Source organism: Salvelinus alpinus, chromosome 5 (genome assembly GCF_045679555.1).
Source record: "Salvelinus alpinus chromosome 5, SLU_Salpinus.1, whole genome shotgun sequence".
Taxonomy (NCBI): Eukaryota; Metazoa; Chordata; class Actinopteri; order Salmoniformes; family Salmonidae; genus Salvelinus; species Salvelinus alpinus.
Genome location: NC_092090.1, coordinates 92,447,847 through 92,470,269, shown reverse-complemented (window position 1 = coordinate 92,470,269; position 22,423 = coordinate 92,447,847). Strand labels below are relative to the sequence as shown.

The 22,423-nt window shown below is 41.8% G+C and overlaps 1 protein-coding gene and 1 long non-coding RNA gene across 3 annotated transcripts in view; one reads left to right on the top strand and one right to left on the bottom strand.

Annotated features, from left to right (window-relative positions):
* The window catches only part of LOC139577243 (glutamate receptor ionotropic, delta-2), a 662,466-nt gene extending 649,445 nt beyond the window's left edge, over positions 1 to 13,021 (bottom strand). For both annotated transcript variants that reach the window (XR_011675240.1, XM_071404217.1), the window contains exon 1: positions 12,907 to 13,021. Coding sequence is in view for 1 of the 2 variants with exons in the window: in XM_071404217.1 (XP_071260318.1) it covers positions 12,907 to 12,994 (88 nt within the window). In the remaining variant the exon portion in view is untranslated. The remainder of the gene's footprint in view (positions 1 to 12,906) is intronic.
* Positions 13,021 to 22,423, top strand: part of LOC139577245 (uncharacterized) — a 36,051-nt gene continuing 26,648 nt past the window's right edge. Inside the window, exon 1 of the long non-coding RNA XR_011675241.1 lies at positions 13,021 to 13,158. This is a non-coding gene — a long non-coding RNA (uncharacterized lncRNA). The remainder of the gene's footprint in view (positions 13,159 to 22,423) is intronic.

Genomic DNA, 22,423 nt, shown 5'->3' with positions numbered 1-22,423 from the left:
CCACCTAGAACACTTCTTTACACCCCCACACCTTCCTAGAACACTTCTTTACACCCCCCACCATACTATAACTCTTCTTTACACCCCCCACCCACCTAGAACACTTCTTTACACCCCCCACCCACCTAGAACACTTCTTTACACCCCCCACCATACTATAACTCTTCTTTACACCCCCCCACCCACCTAGAACACTTCTTTACACCCCCCACCATACTATAACTCTTCTTTACACCCCCACCCTCCTAGAACTCCTCTTTACACCCCCCACCATACTATAACTCTTCTTTACACCCCCCCACCCACCTAGAACACTTCTTTACACCCCCCACCATACTATAACTCTTCTTTACACCCCCCCACCTTCCTAGAACACTTATTTTACCCCCCACCCTCCTAGAACTCCTCTTTACACCCTCCCCCCACCATCCTTGAACTCGTCTTTACAACCCTGCCCCCACCTTAATGATGTTACTGTCCTATTGTATATAGTGTAGTCCTATTGTATATAGTGTAGTCCTATTGTATATAGTGTAGTTCTATTGCATATAGTGTAACCCTATTGTATATAGTGTAGTCCTATTGTATACAGTGTAGTCCTATTGTATATAGTGTAGTTCTATTGTATATAGTGTAGTTATATTGTATATAGTGTAGTCCCATTGTATATAGTGTAGTCCTATTGTATATAGTGTAGTTCTATTGTATATAGTGTAGTTCTATTGTATATAGTGTAGTCCTATTGTATATAGTATAGTCCTATTGTATATAGTGTAGTTCTATTGTATATAGTGTAGTCCTATTGTATATAGTATAGTCCTATTGTATATAGTGTAGTCCTATAAGCTGCAACACTTCAGTGAGTTGCTCCACTTATATTGGACACAGTGGGGGTCTGAATGATGATGAGGTGGAGGGCAAGGTTTCACCTTTCCTGAGAAAACAGAGCCATGTTCCGTTTCAGGGTCACATGAAATCAAAGGAATTAGTGGGGCAAAAACAACAATATCTAGATGATTAGAGTAGGCTTCTCCTAAAGAGGATTTAAAGCTTAACTTTTTAAGATTTACAAGACTTATGCTTAGGACATGCAGTAATTGAATAAGGTATTTGCATAAGGATTACCGCATGAGTTATAATTCGTTGTATTTAATACAAAGAAAAAAATATCTGTCAAAAGTAAAACTGTCCAAATATACAACCTTGCATGCTTTGATCTGCTGAAGAAACGTTTATGGGAATTCTGTCATTATCCCCGACAAAGACATCTAGACATTTCTTTTAAGAATAATCAGATGTTCTGTGGAAATATTCTCAACATCCTTCCATCAATTTCTTGGAATCTAGGATGCCAAGTGCATGGGATAAAGGAAGTAAATACAGTAGTCTATTTCATTAAAGCTGAATATGTATTTCAGCCTAAGCGCAACCCTGCCACTTGGTTTTCTATAAAGTTAATGGATGGGGCTGGAGAAATGGAACCACCCTCAAATTCATAGATGGAGCTATGGAAGGACTGACAATCTGTGAGATGAGATCAACATGAATATTGCACAGCAGTAGCCATTTCAGATTACACCTAAAAATAACTCAAATACATAAACAATCATTTCCTTATGCTTATAGTGTAGAGGAAAGATGGGGTTAGAAACATAGGAGAATGGGAGGAAGAGAGAAGCAAGGGTTAAGAGCACTCTGGCTCTTCTTCATCTAAGAGAAGACAGGTGAAACGGGGGGGGGGGGGGGGGGGGGGCAGAAAACAAAGATATCTGAAGGCATTCTACCCATTGTGAGTTTGAGGTAAAGAGGGGAGGTGACGAGGGGAGAAAGTGAGAGGGCCTGGAGAGAAGAGAAGAGAGAACAACAAATGAGAGTAAAAGGCCAGAGGGCTCTAAAGAAGGCAGGGTAATGATTACCACAGACACAGCCTCTCCCAAGGAGGCTCAGCTCCATCTCTCTCTGTCTGGAGAGAGTAATGTGGTGCTTGGTAAAGCCAGGCATTTCTCTCCTGGCCTGACAGATGTTATCCCCTTCTTGTTCAACTGTTTTGTCACTGTTATGTCGAGTATGACTCGTATTTACTGTAAAAAAAAATATATATATTTTTGTTGTTGCATTTTTTGTTTCCCTCTTGCTAGTCAGAGCTGTTTGTCCAACAACAATGACGTCCTGACTACAAGTGATATAGTCAACCAATAAACGACATATTGGTCCTTTGGGTGGTGGACCATTCTTGATAGACACGGAAAACTGTTGAGCATGAAAAACCCAGCAGCGTTGCAGTTCTTGACACACACCAATCCAACTGTATTTTGATGCAGTATTTAATACTGTATAATAACAATGACTGCTTGCATCTGTGAGCCTGGTTGTTCCGTGCTATGTGTAAAAGACCAGGGTTAAAGATTAATACTGAGGCAAAATGTAACTACTAGATTAATGTTGAGGTAAACTGTAACCACTAGATTAATGCTGAGGTAAACTGTAGCTACTAGATTAATGCTGAGGTAAACTGTAAATACTAGATTCATGTTGAAGTAAACTGTGACCACTAGATTCATGCTTAGGTAAAATGTAACCACTAAGCACTAGATTAACACTGAGGTAAACTGTAACCACTAGATTAATACTGAGGTGAACTGTAACCAGTAGATTAATGCTGAGGTAAACTATAACCACTAACCAGTAGATTAATACTCAGGTATACTGTAACCACTAACCACTACATTAACCCTGAAGTAAACTGTAACCACTAGATTAATGCTGAGGTAAACTGTAACCACTAGATTAATGATGAGGTAAACTGTAACCACTAGATTAATAATGAGGTAAACTGTAACCACTAGATTAATGCTGAGGTAAACTGTAACCACTAGATTAATAATGAGGTAAACTGTAACCACTAGATTAATGCTGAGGTAAACTGTAACCACTAACCACTACATTGATGCTGAGGTAAACTGTAACCACTAAGCACTAGGTTAACGCTGAGGTAAACTGTAACCACTAGATTAATGCTGAGGTAAACTGTAACCACTAACAACTAGATTAATGATGAGGTAAACTGTAACCACTAGATTAATAATTAGGTAAACTGTAACCACTAGATTAATCCAGGTGAAAGCTATGATCCCTTATTGATGTCACTTGTTAAATCCACTTCAATCTGAGCAGATGAAGAGGAGGAGACAGGTTAAAGAAGGATTTTTAAGCCTTGAGACAATTGAGACATGGATTCTATATGTGTGCCATTGAGAGGATAAATGGGCAAAACAAAGTATTTAAGTGTCTTTGAACGGGGTATGGTAGTAGGTGTTTCAAGAACTGCAATGCTGCAGGGATTTTCATGCTCAACAGTTTCCCATACTTATCAAGAATGGTCCACCACCCAAAGGACATCCAGCCAACTTGAGACAACTGTGGGAAGCATTGGAGTCAACATGGGCCAGCATCCCTGGGGAACGCTTTCGACACCTTGTAGTGTCCATGCCTGTTGAATAGAGACTGTTCTGAGGGCAAAAAGGTTTTGTACACTCAGTGTAGATTTGAAAGATGACTGGAGCAACAACGATTCAAGGTGAATCAGAAGGCAATGTCCAAGCCTTTGCAACCATATCAAATCAAATCAAAATTGTGTTGGTCACATACACATGGTTAGCAGATGTTAATGCAAGTGTAGCAAAATGCTTGTGCTATATACTGTATGTCTGGATCATTGTTATTGACTATTAATTGAAACAGGTCAGCTAACCTCCGTTGTTCAGCTAATTAGCACTCATAATTTTAGGGAAACTGTAAAATCTTTTGTCTGTCTTTAGTTAGTGCATAAAACAAAATGATTCATTATTTCAAAACAAAAACAAATATCTAGTTCCCATTGAATAAGTCTTCTTTGGGATTTCTATTGATTCTATTCATATTTCAGCAACAAAAAATTCAACATTCTATTCATTTTTTACTGTCTGACTGGAACTGAGGGGGAATCAGACAAACCAGGTGAAATCTTTGTATTCACAGTTAATTCTGTCAGTCCAGGAGAGAATAAAACCTGACACACAATTAACCATGCTTAACATTTTCCATTCAAGAATATGTATAATAATCATTATCATGTACCAGGGAAATAATGCCTGCCGCGCGAGCCTTGATTGGCGTGCTTACAGTACTGCGGTGCTGCAGTCAACTGGGACCTTGTCCTTGTTCACTAAACACACAGGAAATTACTCTCGTTTTCAACATGAGGGCTTTGAAAAGACGATGCAGCTGAGAAATGTTCTCTGCCATGCACCCTCTGAATTATGGAGAAATATGTCCAGCTAACCCATGTACTGTATATTAATATAATATATGCCGTTCAGCGGATGGTTCTATCCAAAGCAGCTAACACGGTAGTGCGTGCATATATTTTCGTAGCGGTGGCCCCAGCGAGAATCGAACCCATGATCCTGACATTGCAAGCTTAGTCCTTTTCAGCCAATCTTGTGAACTCAGTGCGATTTGCTTAATTTGTTTGTGCAGTGTGAGCAATCCAAAGGAACTCAGACCCCTCAAAAGAGCCACCGAAGCGAACCTAAAGTAACCTCTCAAGAGCTGGTCTGAGTTCGGTTCCCTGGAATCCCGAGGTTTGGTTGTCTTTTCTACGGCAACGTGAACACAAGGCTCTCCGGGTTCGCTTGTCATTATTCCCGCACCACACACTAGGTTACAGCAACACAATTTCCCCTGGCAAAACCCATCACATTGGTGCCACAAAAGAGAGAAGATTATGAAATAACGTGTGCTGTTTTGGATATTGATTAGCGATTGTCAAGGATGCACAGAAATTCCAAAACGTGTGGAGTTTTATACTGACACTATTACTTGTTTGCAATATGTGATATATAGGCTAAGAGAGCTTCATAAATTGTTTATTCGATTGTGGGGTTTGAATTGTGAGAAGACAGCAATATTTTGGGAGAATCACAATATAGGTCACAAAATCAATGCTAGCTCTTAAAGGGGTGGTAGCCTACATTGGGTGAACAGTTTTCAATTACCAATAATATTTACATGTTAATGTTATCTTCTGATAATAATTATTATGTTTCATGTTTTAAGTAAATGCAATCTATTAGCTTCCAGAATGAAAGTAGGTATATCTAGCTGTCCGATAACACGTTCTGATGGAATGGCTTGTCCTGCACTTTGTAAAAACCCAAAGTGCATTGAGTGAATGTTGGGAAAGGATCTTGGTTCCTTTCTAAACATAACAATGTGAAAGCAAAGACAGTTATTTAGCCTTTTTTACCTCAGAGTCCACTTTAAAGAGGAGTGAGATCGGTTATTTTAAAAAGCACTACAGTTCCTTCAGAAAGTATTCACACCCCTTGACTTTTTTGTTGTGTTACAAAGTGAAATTAAAATGGATTTAATTGTCATTTTTTTGTCAACGATTTACAAAAATACTCCGATTTAAGTCAAGACTGTGACTCGGCCACTCAGGAACATTCACTGTCTTCTTGGTATGCAACTCCAGTGTAGATTTGGCCTTATGTTTTAGTTTATTGTCCTGCAGAAAGGTGAATTAATCTCTAAGTGTCAATGGAAAGCAGACCGAACCAGGTTTCCGTCTAGGATATTGCCTGTGCTTAGCTCCATTCCGTTTATTTTTGTATCCTGAAAAAAAACCCAGTCCTTAACGATTACAAGCATACCCATAACATGATGCAGCCACCCCTATGATTGAAAATACGGAGAGTGGTACTCAGTAATGTGTTGTATTGGATTCACCCCAAACATAACACTTTGTATTCAGGACAAAAAGGGAATTGCTTTGCCACATTTTTTGCAGTATTACTTTAATGCCTTGTTGCAAACAAGATGCATGTTTTGGAATATTTGTATTATGTACAGGCTTCTTTCTTTTCACTGTCAATTAGGTTAGTATTGTGGAGTTACTACAATGTTGTTGATCCATCCTCAGTTCTCTCCTATCACAGCCATTAAACTCCGTAACTGTTTTAAAGTCACATTGGCTTCATGGTGAAATCACTGAGCGGTTTACTTCCTCTTTCCGGCATCATGCTCAAAGGGATATTGAATGTCTGCTTTTTTTTACCCATCTACCAATAGATTCCCTTCTTTGCGAGGCATTGGAAAACCTCCCTGGGTTTTGTGGTTGAATCTGTATTTCTACATTTTTATTAAATTAATTATTTCACCTTTATTTAACCAGGTAGGCTAGTTGAGAACAAGTTCTCATTTACATTTGCGACCTATCCAAGATAAAGCAAAGCAGTGTGACACAGACAACAACACAGAGTTACACATGGAATAACATGGAATACACAATAAACAAGCCAATAACACAATAAACAAGTCAATGACACAGTAGAAAAAAATAAAGTCTATATACAGTGTGTGCATATGGCATGAGGAGGTAGGCAATAAATAGGCCATAGTAACAAATAATTACAATTTAGCAGATTAACACTGGAGTGATAAATGAGCAGATGATGATGTGCAAGTAGAGATACTGGTGTTCAAAAGATAAGAAAAGTAAATAAAAACAGTATGGGAATGAGGTAGGTAGATTGGGTGGGCTATTTACAGATGGACTGTGTGCAGCTGCAGCGATCGGTTAGCTGCTCAGATAGCTGATGTTTAAAGTTGGTGAGGGAAATATAAGTCACCAGCTTCAGCGATTTTTGCAATTCGTTCCAGTCACCGGCAGCAGAGAACTGGAAGGAAAGGCGACCAAATGAGGTGTTGGCTTTGGGGATGATCAGTGAGATATACCTGCTGGAGTGTGTGTAACAAAACAGATGGCACTGTGATAGACTGCATCCAGTTTGCTAAGTAGAGTATTGGAAGCTATTTTGTAGATGACATCGCCGAAGTCGAGGATCGGTAGGATAGTCAGTTTTACTAGGGTAAGTTTGGCGGCGTGAGTGAAGGAGGCTTTGTTGCGAAATAGAAAGCCGATTCTAGATTTGATTTTGGATTGGAGATGTTTAATATGAGTCTGGAATGAGAGTTTACAGTCTAGCCAGACACCTAGGTATTTATAGTTGTTCACATATTCTAGGTCAGAACCGTCCAGGGTGGTGATGCTAGTCGGGCGGGCGGGTGCGGGCAGCGAACGGTTGAAAAGCATGCATTTGGTTTTACTAGCATTTAAGAGCAGTTGGAGGCCACGGAGGGAGTGTTGTATGGCATTGAAGCTCGTTTGGAGGTTAGTTAGCACAGTGTCCAAGGAAGTGCCAGAAGTATACAGAATGGTGTCGTCTGCGTAGAGGTGGATCAGGGAATCACCAGCAGCAAGAGCGACATCATTGATATATACAGAGAAAAGAGTCGGCCCGAGAATTGAACCCTGTGGTACCCCCATAGAGACTGCCAGAGGTCCGAACAACAGGCCCTCCGATTTGACACACTGAACTCTGTCTGCAAAGTAGTTGGTGAACCAGGCGAGGCAGTCATTTGAGAAACCAAGGCTATTGAGTCTGCCGATAAGAATACGGTGATTGACAGAGTCGAAAGCCTTGGCCAGGTCAATGAAGACGGCTGCACAGTACTGTCTTTTATCGATGGCGGTTATGATATCGTTTAGTACCTTGAGCGTGGCTGAGGTGCACCCGTGACCGGCTCGGAAACCAGATTGCACAGCGGAGAAGGTACGGTGGGATTCGAAATGGTCAGTGATCTGTTTATTAACTTGGCTTTCGAAGACTTTAGAGACGCAGGGCAGGATAGATATAGGTCTATAGCAGTTTGGGTCTAGAGTGTCACCCCCTTTGAAGAGGGGGATGACCGTGGCAGATTCCAATCTATAGGGATCTCGGACGATACGAAAGAGAGGTTGAACAGGCTGGTAATAGGGGTTGCAACAATGGCGGTAGATAGTTTTAGAAAGAGAGGGTCCAGATTGTCTAGCCCAGCTGATTTGTATGGGTCCAGGTTTTGTAGCTCTTTCAGAACATCTGCTATCTGGATTTGGGTGAAGGAGAAGCTAGGGAGGCTCGGGCGAGTAGCTGCGGGGGGGTGGGGGCGTAGCTGTTGCCCAGGGTTGGAGTAGCCAGGAGGAAGGCATGGCCAGCCGTAGAGAAAGGCTTATTGAAATTTTCGATTATCATGGATTTATTGGTGGTGACCGTGTTACCTAGCCTCAGTGCAGTGGGCAGCTGGGAGGAGGTGCTCTTGTTCTCCATGGACTTTACAGTGGCCCAAAACTTTTTGGAGTTAGAGCTACATGATGCAAATTTCTGTTTGAAAAAGCTAGCCTTTACTTTCCTGACTGACTGCGTGTATTGGTTCCTGATTCACTGCAAGACTGAGGGACCTTACAGAAAATTGTATGTGTAGGGTACAGAGATGAGGTAGTCATTCAAAAATCATGTTAAACACTATCATCGCACAAAGAGTCCATGCAACTTGTTATGTGACTTGTTAAGCACATTTTTACTCCTGAACTTATTTAGGCTTGGCATAACAAAGGAGTTGAGTACTTATTGACTCAAGGCATTTCAGCGTTTCATTTTTTATTAATTTGAAAAACATAATTCCACTTTGACATGTTGGGGTATTGTGTGTAGGCCAGTTACACAACATCTCAATTGAATCCATTTTGAATTCAGGCTGTAACACAACAAAATGTGGAAAAAGTCCAGGGGTGTGAATACTTTCTGAAGGCAAGTGTATATGTAAAATCACCCTAGGCCACACAGCACCAGCATACTATCTATATGGCATAAACAGCACAGTCCTCAGGCCTACAATAAGAGAACTGGAGAAACACATGAATGACTTGGTTTCCTCTCTGCCTCTCTAGCTATGTTCTTTACTCACTTCTCTCTCATTTATCTACAACCTTCTCTACTACAGTTCCACTCTCTTGTCAAATGTGTATATTTGTGTTGTATATACAGGGCACATTTGTAAAAGAGACCTAGGCCTCAATATGTTTTCCCTGTTAACATAAAGGTTAAAGTCTTGTAAAACAAAAAGTAGGATGTCTGTATCTGTACACAGCATGCTCAATGATTTATGAGCATATGAAGCTTTGTGGCCCTTCTAGTTTATTTAACCTTTATTTAACCAGGAAAAGACCCTTGAGGTTAGAAACCTCTTTTATTGGTTCTAGGTAGGGCTAAAGTGCAGGAGTGCCACAGTCAGTGAGTGGTAGTGGTGCATGTGTTCCCATTTGCCATGTGTGTTTTGGGACTGGCCCGCTGGAAAACCAACAGAGATTTCTGGAGGACGATTCACTCCAGTGAACTGTGAGGAAAGCAGAACGTAAAAGACTTAGTATGACCCATTAGAGTCGTGCAGCCAAGCCAATGGGCCAACTTAACGTGGCAACTAATTGAGCATATCCTGGAACTATCAGCAGGCTTTGAAGTCGATCAGTCAATTAGAAATATATGGCATGATGAACATACAGTCTAGCAGAGCCTCCCCCTTCACTGGGAGTTCCATCGTGGAAGACACTTGTGATAACGTTTGCCTTTATAACAAGGGCCGTTTTATAGTGCTGTAAATTTACTGTCAACTCTCTCTACGCTCAGAAAACATGCATAACTGCTCTTGAATGGAGGCAAGGTTATTGGTACATGCCTAAGCGCCCCGTTGGCTTCCCGTACACACACACACACACACACACACACACACAGCTGGCATCGGCACGCTGAGGTTAGCCTTGGCGTTAGGAGGGGATTAAGCCAAAAACCTTTACAACACACATACTCCTCATCATCAGTTTGTTCTTGGGATAAGGGCCTCGATTGTTCTCCAAATATAGCATGTTTGAAATGGCCCAGTCCACCTGGCCTACCCTACCTTACCTGCTGACTGTTTACAGGGTTAGACTCCATGTTATTCCACCTTAGATTCCAAAATACATTTTGTAATAATAAGAATGGAAACAAAATGTAGAAGAGAAAGAATGAATGTAATAAATTGCAATGATATACTGTAGCTTGTCTCGTGTAAAGCCTTGTGGCAGTACCTTATTCTGGAAAAGGATATTCTAAAGGATATTCTAATTCAATTTGAATAAATATAGGGAGGCAGTGACTGCAGAAAAGTCCTGAAAACAGTATTTTCTTTAGCATACATTACCTGCAACCCCTCACAATCACTCACAATACTATATGTCTAGGTCACTTCCAGTACTGCAGTCAGACATCCTAACACAGAGGAAATCTGAGGTGTTAAATCTTCTGCAAAAAAAACACGGAGTTGCAGATCTGTTAGAGCTCATAGATACATAACTCGATAGATAGGAATCACTTCACACAAACGTGCTGATTGTTAAACAGGAAGGAATCTTGACAGCGGCGAAAACGGCTTAGCAAAACACCCAGGGACATCCCATAATAAAAGCCCACATATTTGAATTCCACTACCATGGCAAAGATGGAACAGTGGGTCAAGTTCTCTGTTATACTACAGCTGAATAAGAAAGCCTCTTGAGCCACACAGGAAGATGTAACCTATTATTTGGTTCAGATCATAAATAATGTGAAAATTATATGATTTAAAAGATAAATAATAAATATTTGTTTCCCTTCTCAGGAGTATTGGGAAGTGTTGAATATTAATAGAAAATTACCGTTTGAAAGGCTATAAAGACTCAGAACAACCACTAGGGGGGAATATAATAAACCTAACCCTCCAGCATTTCGAGTTGGGCACATTGGATTTGACCAGGTGCAAAACATAAACAGAGGCATCCACTTTAAACAGGGAATCATGAATCTTAAACGGGGGCAACAAAGTAGCCTGAAGTGGGACTGTCGTACGGGAATGTTTGCCTCCTCTGCATTAGTGCATGGTGAGCGGGTGGATGTGGTGTGTGAGGACGGTGCCAGGCAGCTCGGATAATACCAGGGACTTTGTTGCTTTCCAGCGACATAAATCACAGTGACTTTCTGAATAGCCTCATAAAGCGGCAGGCCATTGCGATGCCGTGCACGGCGCACGGGCTCTCCCTTCAGCATGCAGATCATTAGAAGGCTCCTCTGCGATCAAGTAATGCGCGCGAAATGAAAATGCCTACCTAACATTCCCCCGTCACAGGAAAGGATGATGCGGTAGTGCTATCTCTGGGTTGACGTCAGGGTTCTCCCCCCATTCTTTATTTAACAGCAACAAAGAGATTAGAAAGGGATTACTTCTGACATCGTCAAAGTGATGCTTAATATACTGTAGCTTTTCATTCCCCTGACCTTCCACTCGTTTTGGTAGACAATATATGCCTAAAGACTTCAATTAAAGCATTTTGTTCCACAATAATTAGGCCTACGGTACGCCTACCATGTTTGTTTTTATGCTGTCTTGATTTCTCATTTGACCGTGGAATGCAAGGATATATCAAAACAAACATGTGGCCTATAGTGTGCCATTTCCACCAGGGAGGGAAATGATAGGGGTAACCTTTCATGTAGTGATTCTAAATAGAAACGTCAAAGAATGGAAACGAACTATCGATTGGGGGTTGGGAATAAAACAAAGACTCAAAAACACAACCAAATGTTATTTATCGAGTATAAGAGAACAAAAAACGGGTTATTGGCATTCAGATGAAAAATAAGTACATTAAAAGTAGGCTACGTTAAAACGGGGAAAATATTCAATAGAAATAGGATAAATATTCCCCGTTTTTCACTGGAGTAAACTAACCTTGCCCAAAGACCGTCCATAAACGAATCGCTGATCTTGACAAACAGCTACAAATAAGCTAATGTAAATCACCTTGGCTAATGTTTCTGATGCATTAAATTGACTTTTGTCAGGTGTGCAACAAGCCAGAAATGCATTGCAAAATAATGACCTCACAATAGGGTTATATCATAGAGTATTGGGGGTTGGAATAATCAAATATAAAGAAGGCCAATGTACTAAACAGGTTAAGGGATTACAAGCTAATATATAGAAATGGTGGCTTTAGATTAGGTAAACCTGTAGCTTTCTATGTTAAGCACATAGCCTCTAGGCCTGTAGCTCTATCGGCTTTATCTTGCTTGTAACATCTTAAAACCATCAGTGTACTGCAAGGTGCGATTGTTGACACCCTAAATTGGTGTGCATCTCTCTCTCTCACACACACACACACACACACACACACACACACACACACACACACAAGAGTGGATTTTCCCCCATTTCATATCACAATTTATGTCCATCCAAATAGTAACCTATATACCTGCGCACAAGACATGCACGAGACAGACATCTCTCAGCTGACCCTTCTCTTACATCCTACATTATAAGAAGTATCTAACAACAATTTTCCTACACCCCTTTTCGATATGCCACTCAACATTACCACACTTTCCACAGTGGTAGGCACGGGCCTATATTATTAAGGCTATTCCAGCTGCATTGCATGTAGGTTACAAGTATATGTGGATACATTGTTTCAAGAAATAGAATATCAGCATATTCCTTCCTAATCCGCAGACATCACGGACTTTTCACATCACCTGTTTTCAGGTAGCAGGCGATTTGAGACAGTAAACACAATACCCATAGGCTAATCACTATGTTCATATTACATTTTAGTTATTCACATTTCCCACCTTTACGTTATTAAATAGAAAAACATAAGATGAAATACCCTAATTGAAACATACATGGTAATTATGTGCAAAACTCAGCAGGCAACTTCATTAGCCATTATGCGCAATGGCGCATGCTGTTATGTACATTATTCTTTTTTTTGTGGGGGGAATTAATTCCTTATATTTAATAATAATGTATCCCGTACCAATATTATGCTACGGGAACTGACATTGTCCAAACCGTTAGTGGTGTGTAGTGGTACAAATTATTTGCTTATACCAAAATCTATGCAGAGGCAAATCTATGCACAGAGGCATGGCATCCTTATTAGCCTACTGATGTTGGAAGACGGCAACTTACCGATGTGTATGATTGAATCAGAAAGCACGGGCTCCCACTCCTGACTCCAAAATATGGCAAGGAACAACACTGCTGAAACAACTTTCATGTCTCCCACAGTTTAAGGCTATTTTCCCAAGAAGCGCCGAACAAGATGCGTGTGATTTGCTAGTTTTAAATCCCGAAGAACCAAGATTTAGTCCATATAGGGATGGATCTATCTCTTGATGGAGTTTGCTTCTTGACTTGAATGTAGCTGTTCTCCGTTAAAAGGTAAGAGATATCCAGTTGCCCTGTTAAAAAATCCAGTTACATCAAATCATGCTGAAAGCTACGGGGTTCTCCACAGCCGCTTCCAACGCCGACGCATCCGATCAATCCAAAACTGGGGATGAATGCAAGCCAAATGCAATGTTTGCTAAATATTAGGAAAGCACGGGTTTGCTTTTCTCAGACGCAGGTCCTGGGCTGATTTGGTCGAGACCGTAGATTCTGCCTCAGACACGACGCATTTTGCAAGCATTAATGAATAAAACGAAAAGCAAAACTTCAATTTTCATGCGGATTCTAAGACTGTATCCATCACAGACATTTAAGACGTAAAAAAAGGAGAACTCATTCATATTTAACAAGGACCACCATATTCCGAAATACTGGCAAGCGTATAGGGACCACTCTTTTCTGCGACAGAAAATCAAGTGAAAATTCGCCACAGTGCGCGCGATGACCGCTCCGCATGCGGATTGTCTCTAGCAGTCGGAGGGTGAGGTATACTGTGTGGGAGAAGGCCCTGTAGAGAGCCAACTACACGGACAGCAGCAGTTGCCAGCCGCGCATTGTCTGGACCAGAGTTACCTGGGAGGATGACTGACGGAGGCAGGGAGAGGAAGAGATGCACAGAGGGCGGGGGGTAGGCTATCTAAAATGAACCGAAAGGGGTAATCTGGCCAAGCTCCGCCCTGGTTCAGTGGCGGGCACTCCATCTCCATCGGTCTCATAAATGGGGGTCCCTGGGTATAATCTTAATCTGATGACGATCCTGGATTAAGGATCCTGGAGGATAACACTTTGGCACGTGATCGCTTTTGAACAATAGCCTACATTTCAGGAATTGAAGGTGGGAATAAAGGGGAATCATCTTGTGTTTTAAATGCCTCTTTTCAATCAAATGTCATTGTTTCACAGCCAAAACTACTGGAAACTGTTCATATTGTCTCTACCCAGAGCAATTAGGGTTAAGTGTCTTGATCAAGGTCAGATCGACGTAATTTTCACCTAGTCGGCTCGGGGATTCAAACCAGACAACTTTCGAATACTGGCCCAACGCTCTTAACCGCGATCTATCAGCCTCTTACAGGTATTGCCCCATAACTTTCATGCAACATGGATATCACTAAAGAAGATTGATTGCACTAGAGTGGACACTGGACATAGTTTACACATTGTAAAAAGTAACTGCTTAACTCTTTAAAGAAATTGAGTAGTCGCTACTAAAAAATCTCCAATGGTCAATAGAACTCAAATCATAAAAGTGGAACTAACTCATATGTCAATCAGATTTCTAGTCAGTTAATGTTTTTGAGTACAGTTAAATAGTAGGTTATTGAGTAAATATAACTATACTGAACAAAAATATAAACACAACATGCAACAATTTCACTGAGTTCCAGTTCAGTAAGGAAATCAGTCAAATGAAATAAACGCATTAGGCCCTGATCTAAGACAGGGTCGCAGCCATACTGTAGGTGGGCCTGGGAGGACATAGGCCCACCCACTGAGAATTCGTTTTAACCCACAAAAGGGCTTTATTATAGATATAAATACTCCTCAGTTTCATCAACTGTCCAGGTGGCTGGTCTCAGATCCTGCAGGTGAAGAAGCCCGATGTGAAGGTCAGCATGCCAATTGCACGCTCCCTCAAAACATGAGACATTTGGTATTTTATATTAGGATCCCCACTAGCTGTTGCAAAAGAAGATGTTACTCTTCCTGGTGTCCACACAAAACATGAAACATGACATAATACAGAACATTAATAGACAAGAACAGCTCAAGGAAAGAACTACATAGATTTTTAAAAAGGTACGCGTAGCCTACATATCAATGCATACACATAAACTATCTAGGTCAAATAGGAGAGAGGCGTTGTGCCGTGAGGTGTTGCTTTATCTGTTTTTTGAAACCAGGTTTGCTGTTTATTTGAGCAATATGAGATGGAACAGAGCTTTCTTGAATTTGTTCGGGATTTGGGGACTATGAAAAGACCCCTGGTGGCATGTCTGGTGGGGTAAGTGTGTGTCAGAGCTGTGTGTAAGTTGACTATGCAAACAATTTGAGATTTTCAACACATTCATGTTTCTTATAAAAAGAAGTGATGCAGTCAGTCTCTCCTCAACTCTTAGCCAAGAGATACTGGCATGCATAGTATTTATATCAGACATCTGTGGCATTGTGTTGTGTGACAAAACTGCACATTTTAGAGAGGCCTTTTATTTTCCCCAGCACAAGGTGTACCTGTGTAATGATCATGCTGTTTCATCAGCCTCTTGATATGCCACACCTTTCAGGTGGATGGATTATCTTGGCAAAGGAGAAATGCTCACTAACAGGGATGTAAACAGAACTTGAGAGAAATAAGCTTTTTGTGCGTATGGAACATTTCTGGGATCTTTTATTTTACCTCATGAAACATGGGACCAACACTTTACATGTTGCGTTTATGTTTTTGTTCAGTATATTTATTTATGTTCTGCTAATCTAAAGTTGAGTTTTTACATGTTATGGTTATTTAATATTTTAAAGTCAATACAACATTTATTAAATAAATTGTTCTTACTTGATTCTATAGTTTTACGTCTTTATTTAAAATAATAAAGAAGTAGTCAGACATTGACTACCAATTGTGCGCCGCCCTATAGGACTCCTGATCATGGCCGGTTGTGATACAGCCCGGGATCAAACCCGGGTCTGTAGTGACGCCTCTAGCACTGTGATGCAGTTTGTTGTGCTATGAGGTGTAATTGATCATGATGAACGGATATCAAAACCCTTTGGGCAAATTGACGTTCAATAATGAGACAATCCATTCCCACCATCAACAAGGTCATGTGCACAACTCTTAGCGACAGAGGCTAATGCAGCACCCATGTTTACAGCGCTATCTGCTAGCTAGAGGAATGAGCACGGTGCTCAACAATGCCTGCTAACGTGGGTTAAAATGGCACATTGTCACATATATAAAACAATGTTAAATATTAAGACACAAAAACTGAAAATTACTAATTAGAACTACCTACACTTGAAAAAATGTTCCATACGCACCAACAGCTTATTTCTCTCAAATTTTGTTTACATCCCTGTTAGTGAACATTCTACATTTTGTGCAGTTTTGTCACACACCACAATGCCACAGATGTCTCAAGTTGAGGGAGCGTGCAATGGGCATGCTGACTGCAGGAATGTCAACCAGAGCTGTTTCCAGAGAATTGAATGTTCATTTCTCTAACATAAACCGCATCCAACGACATTTTAGAGAATTTGGCAGTACATCCTTACCAGCCTCACAACCGCAGACCACGTGTAACCACGCCAACCCAGGACCTCCACATCCAGCTTCTTCACCAACAGGATCATCTGAGACCAGCCACCCGGACAGCTGATGAAACTGTGGGTTTGTACAACCGAAGAATTTCTGCACAAACTGTCTCAGGGAAGTTCATCTGTGTGTTTGTCGTCCTCACCAGGGTCTTGACCTGACTGCAGTTTGGCGTCGTAACAGACTTCAGTGGGTAAATTCTTACCTTCGATAGCTTCTGGCATGCTGGAGAAGTGTGCTCTTCACAGATTAATCCCAGTTTCAATTGTACCGGGCAGTATGGTGTCGTCTGGGCGAGCGGTTTGCTGATGTTAACGTTGTGAACAGTGCCCCATGGTGGCGGGGGGGTTATGGTATGGGAAGGCATAAGCTACCAACAATGAACACAATTGCATTTTATCAATGGCAATTTGAATGCGCAGAGATAACGTGACGAGATCCTAAGGCCCATTGTCGTGCCATTCATCCGTCGCCATCACCTCATGTTTCAGCATGATAATGCACGGCCCCATGTCGCAAGGATCTGCACACAATTCCTGGAAGCTGAAAATGTCCCAGTTCTTCCATGGCCTGAACTACTCATCAGACATGTCACCTATTGAGCATGTTTGGGATGCTCTGGATCGACAGTGTGTTCCAGTTCTCGGCAATATCCATTAACTTCTCACAGCCATTGAAGAGGAGTGGGGACAACATTCATTAGGCCACAATCAACAGCCTGATCAACTCTATGCAAAGGAGATGTGTCGCGCTGCATGAGGCAAATGGTGGTCACACCAGATACTGACTGGTTTTCTGATCCACAGCTCTACTTTTTCTTTAAGGTATCTGTGACCAACAGATGCATATCTGTATTCCCAATCATGTGAAATCTATAGATTAGTGACTAATTAATTTATTTCAATTGACTGATTTCCTCATGTGAACTGTTCCTCATTAAGTTCGTAGATATTGTTGCATGTTGTGTTTATATTGCTGTTCAGTGTAATTACGTTTTACAGTGCAGCAATTCCAAAAGGCATCAAACATCCACCAGGCATGATTGCACAAATCATTCTAAGAACCAAGAGATACTTTATAGATATCACACATGCACACTAATACCCACCTCACACTTCAACCCAACACACCAGAGTGAACTGTCACCGGGGAACCCTTCATCCAACTTCTTCCATAATATTTGTCATCTACTGTATATAGGCTACTGTATTCAAACTCTGTGTGAGTTTCCAACATTCATAAATAGACTTCATGAGCTTCATATTATTTTTCATGTACAGCACAGTTTTGCAACTGTCATGTTTAAACCATAAAACATGCTAATAATTTGAGCAGTTGATAGTGAGGTAAAAGTTAAGGTTGGATTTTGAAACTGGAGAGCAATAAAGAAAACACACATCTTTCCCCTATAATGACATTTGTCTGACTCCTTGTCAGCTTGTACTCTCCCTCCTTCCAGCTGAGGTAGGCACAATCTGCTATCAAACTTGTTTCATTGGCCACATCACCATGAAGTGCATCAACATCAAGCATGAGAAGCATTTATTGTCATGAATCTTGCCCTGGATGCAGATCTGAGCGATTTCCCTGGCGGGGTCATTTGCAAAGTCAAAATTGGCTATATTGTAAAAATTCATGAAAACAAACATTTGATAATTTAACTTTAATTGAAGGTTAGACGTTATGGTTAGCAGTGTGGTTAAGGTTAGGTTTAACTCTGCTGAGCTGCCTCCGGAGCAAGATTCATGACAATAAATGTCAACCAGCGCATGAGAACCCTAATATTTATTAATGCTACAATTTACCATGTTTGTCTGTTTGCTGAAACCACCATTATCTCGAACAAAACATTTACCATGTTTGTCTGTTTGCTGAAGCCACCATCATCTCGAACAAAACATTTACCATAGTACGCTACTCACACTTTCAATATCAGTTTTGCACACATTTCATTAGAATTTTTATGTCCATGTGCCTTGTTTCGATTGATGACTGGGCGCGGTCTCATTAACTACAGTGATTGGATGAGGCGTGTGATAAGGGGAGGTGCAGCATGTTAATGCAGGCTATGATCAGCAACGCAGAGGTCAAGACAAGTCGACTGGTGGACAGAGGTCAAGACAGGCCGACTGGTGGACAGAGGTCAAGACAAGTCGACTGGTGGACAGAGGTCAAGACAGGCCGACTGGTGGACAGATGTCAAGACAGGCCGACTGGTGGACAGAGGTCAAGACAGGCTGACTGGTGGACAGAGGTCAAGACAGGCCGACTGGTGGACAGAGGTCAAGACAGGCCGACTGGTGGACAGAAGTCAAGACAGGCCGACTGATGGACAGAGGTCAAGACAGGCCGACTGGTGGACAGAGGTCAAGACAAGTCGACTGGTGGACAGAGGTCAAGACAGGCCGACTGGTGGACAGAGGTCAAGACAGGCCGACTGGTAGACAGAGGTCAAGACAAGTCGACTGGTGGACAGAGGTCAAGACAAGTCGACTGGTGGACAGAGATCAAGACAGGCCGACTGGTGGACAGAGGTCAAGACAGGCCGACTGGTGGACAGAGGTCAAGACAGGCCGACTGGTGGACAGAGGTCAAGACAGGTCGACTGGTGGACAGAGGTCAAGACAAGTCGACTGGTAGACAGAGGTCAAGACAGGCCGACTGGTGGACAGAGGTCAAGACAGGCCGACTGGTGGACAGAGGTCAAGACAGGCCGACTGGTGGACAGAGGTCAAGACAGGCCGACTGGTGGACAGAGGTCAAGACAGGCCGACTGGTGGACAGAGGTCAAGACAGGCCGACTGGTGGACAGAGGTCAAGGCAGGCCGACTGGTGGACAGAGGTCAAGACAGGCCGACTGGTAGACAGAGATCAAGATAGGCCGACTGGTGGACAGAGGTCAAGACAGGCCGACTGGTAGACAGAGGTCAAGACAGGCCGACTGGTGGACAGAGATCAAGACAGGCCGAATGGTGAACAGAGGTCAAGACAAGTCGACTGGTGGACAGAGGTCAAGACAAGTCGACTGGTGGACAGAGGGACAGGCAGATAAACAGGCAGGCAGGCAAACAGACGGACAGAGAGATGCAGACAGACAGACAGATAGACAGAGAGAGGCAGACAGACACTGCAGTCAGGCACGTAACTTATGCAAGTAAAAACATTTGACACCAATTCCTTGAAACCAACTGTGTGAGGCAGCTGCAGTACATGTGTACTGTAGACATAAATGTTGACTAAAGCACAACGGGGATGTTTCCCTTCCATGACGTGGCGGTTCACCGTCACACGGTTGTGTGTATAGGACATGGGAGAATGTCACCTTGGTGAAGGGGGTGGCGCGTGGCTTTAGATCTAATCAAGGGGTGTTTATAAATGTTTGTGATGAGCTTACGACAGCCTGTGAGACCTGGCATCACAGAGGCAAGAGATAAAAATAGCAATTCAGGTGTGTGATGAGTGACTTAGTATGCACGCTGTCCCTGCCTCAAGGACACTTCTGTGTTGGAGAGATGCTGCTGCATCGCTTGACCAGAAAAAAGTGTCTCTGTCTGTCTATCTCTGTCTGCCTGTTGGGGTCTGAAGAGCACTGAAGTGGACAGTGACTAAAAGCCCTACAGTTATTATCATAGCTTCTGATTCCTGTCATCAACATAAAGGTTTACTAACCTTCTGTCTGCCTTGGAGGAAGAGACGTAACCACACTGAAATAGCTGAAAAGCTATCAGAGTAAAGTTTGTTCAGTGCAGAGGTATAAACACAGACATTGTTCATGAGTTGTCTTCTCACTGAGTTGGTTTCTCCCTGGATATCCTATGCATTCCACACAGCCCTGATTAAAAGCTAATTGAATGACCACTGTTTTCAGAATCAGAATCACCTTTATTCAACAAGTACATTTTCACACACTCAGAAGTGTACTTGGTGATATGATGCTGCTGGTGATGGACAACATATCCAGAATGTTACTTGGTGATATGGTGCTGCTAGTGATGGACAACATATTCAGAATGTTACTTGGTGATATGATGCTGCTAGTGATGGACAACATATTCAGAATGTTACTTGGTGATATGATGCTGCTGGTGATGGACAACATATTCAGAATGTTACTTGGTGATATGGTGCTGCTAGTGATGGACAACATATTCAGAATGTTACTTGGTGATATGATGCTGCTAGTGATGGACAACATATTCAGAATGTTACTTGGTGATATGGTGCTGCTAGTGATGGACAACATATTCAGAATGTTACTTGGTGATATGGTGCTGCTAGTGATGGACAACATATTCAGAATGTTACTTGGTGATATGGTGCTGCTAGTGATGGACAACATATTCAGAATGTTACTTGGTGATATGGTGCTGCTAGTGATGGACAACATGTTCAGAATGTTACTTGGTGATATGGTGCTGCTAGTGATGGACAACATATTCAGAATGTTACTTGGTGATATGGTGCTGCTAGTGATGGACAACATGTTCAGAATGTTACTTGGTGATATGGTGCTGCTAGTGATGGACAACATATTCAGAATGTTACTTGGTGATATGGTGCTGCTAGTGATGGACAACATGTTCAGAATGTTACTTGGTGATATGGTGCTGCTGGTGATGGACAACATATTCAGAATGTTACTTGGTGATATGGTGCTGCTAGTGATGGACAAAATATTCAGAATGTTACTTGGTGATATGATGCTGCTAGTGATGGACAACATATTCAGAATGTTACTTGGTGATATGGTGCTGCTGGTGATGGACAACATATTCAGAATGTTACTTGGTGATATGGTGCTGCTGGTGATGGACAACATATTCAGAATGTTACTTGGTGATATGATGCTGCTAGTGATGGACAACATATTCAGAATGTTACTTGGTGATATGGTGCTGCTGGTGATGGACAACATATTCAGAATGTTACTTGGTGATATGGTGCTGCTAGTGATGGACAACATGTTCAGAATGTTACTTGGTGATATGATGCTGCTGGTGATGGACAACATATTCAGAATGTTACTTGGTGATATGGTGCTGCTGGTGATGGACAACATATTCAGAATGTTACTTGGTGATATGGTGCTGCTAGTGATGGACAACATATTCAGAATGTTACTTGGTGATATGGTGCTGCTAGTGATGGACAACATATTCAGAATGTTACTTGGTGATATGGTGCTGCTGGTGATGGACAACATATCCAGAATGTTACTTGGTGATATGATGCTGCTAGTGATGGACAACATATTCAGAATGTTACTTGGTGATATGATGCTGCTAGTGATGGACAACATATTCAGAATGTTACTTGGTGATATGATGCTGCTGGTGATGGACAACATATTCAGAATGTTACTTGGTGATATGGTGCTGCTAGTGATGGACAACATATTCAGAATGTTACTTGGTGATATGGTGCTGCTAGTGATGGACAACATGTTCAGAATGTTACTTGGTGATATGGTGCTGCTAGTGATGGACAACATATTCAGAATGTTACTTGGTGATATGGTGCTGCTAGTGATGGACAACATATTCAGAATGTTACTTGGTGATATGGTGCTGCTAGTGATGGACAACATATTCAGAATGTTACTTGGTGATATGGTGCTGCTAGTGATGGACAACATGTTCAGAATGTTACTTGGTGATATGGTGCTGCTAGTGATGGACAACATATTCAGAATGTTACTTGGTGATATGGTGCTGCTAGTGATGGACAACATGTTCAGAATGTTACTTGGTGATATGGTGCTGCTAGTGATGGACAACATGTTCAGAATGTTACTTGGTGATATGGTGCTGCTGGTGATGGACAACATATTCAGAATGTTACTTGGTGATATGGTGCTGCTAGTGATGGACAAAATATTCAGAATGTTACTTGGTGATATGATGCTGCTAGTGATGGACAACATATTCAGAATGTTACTTGGTG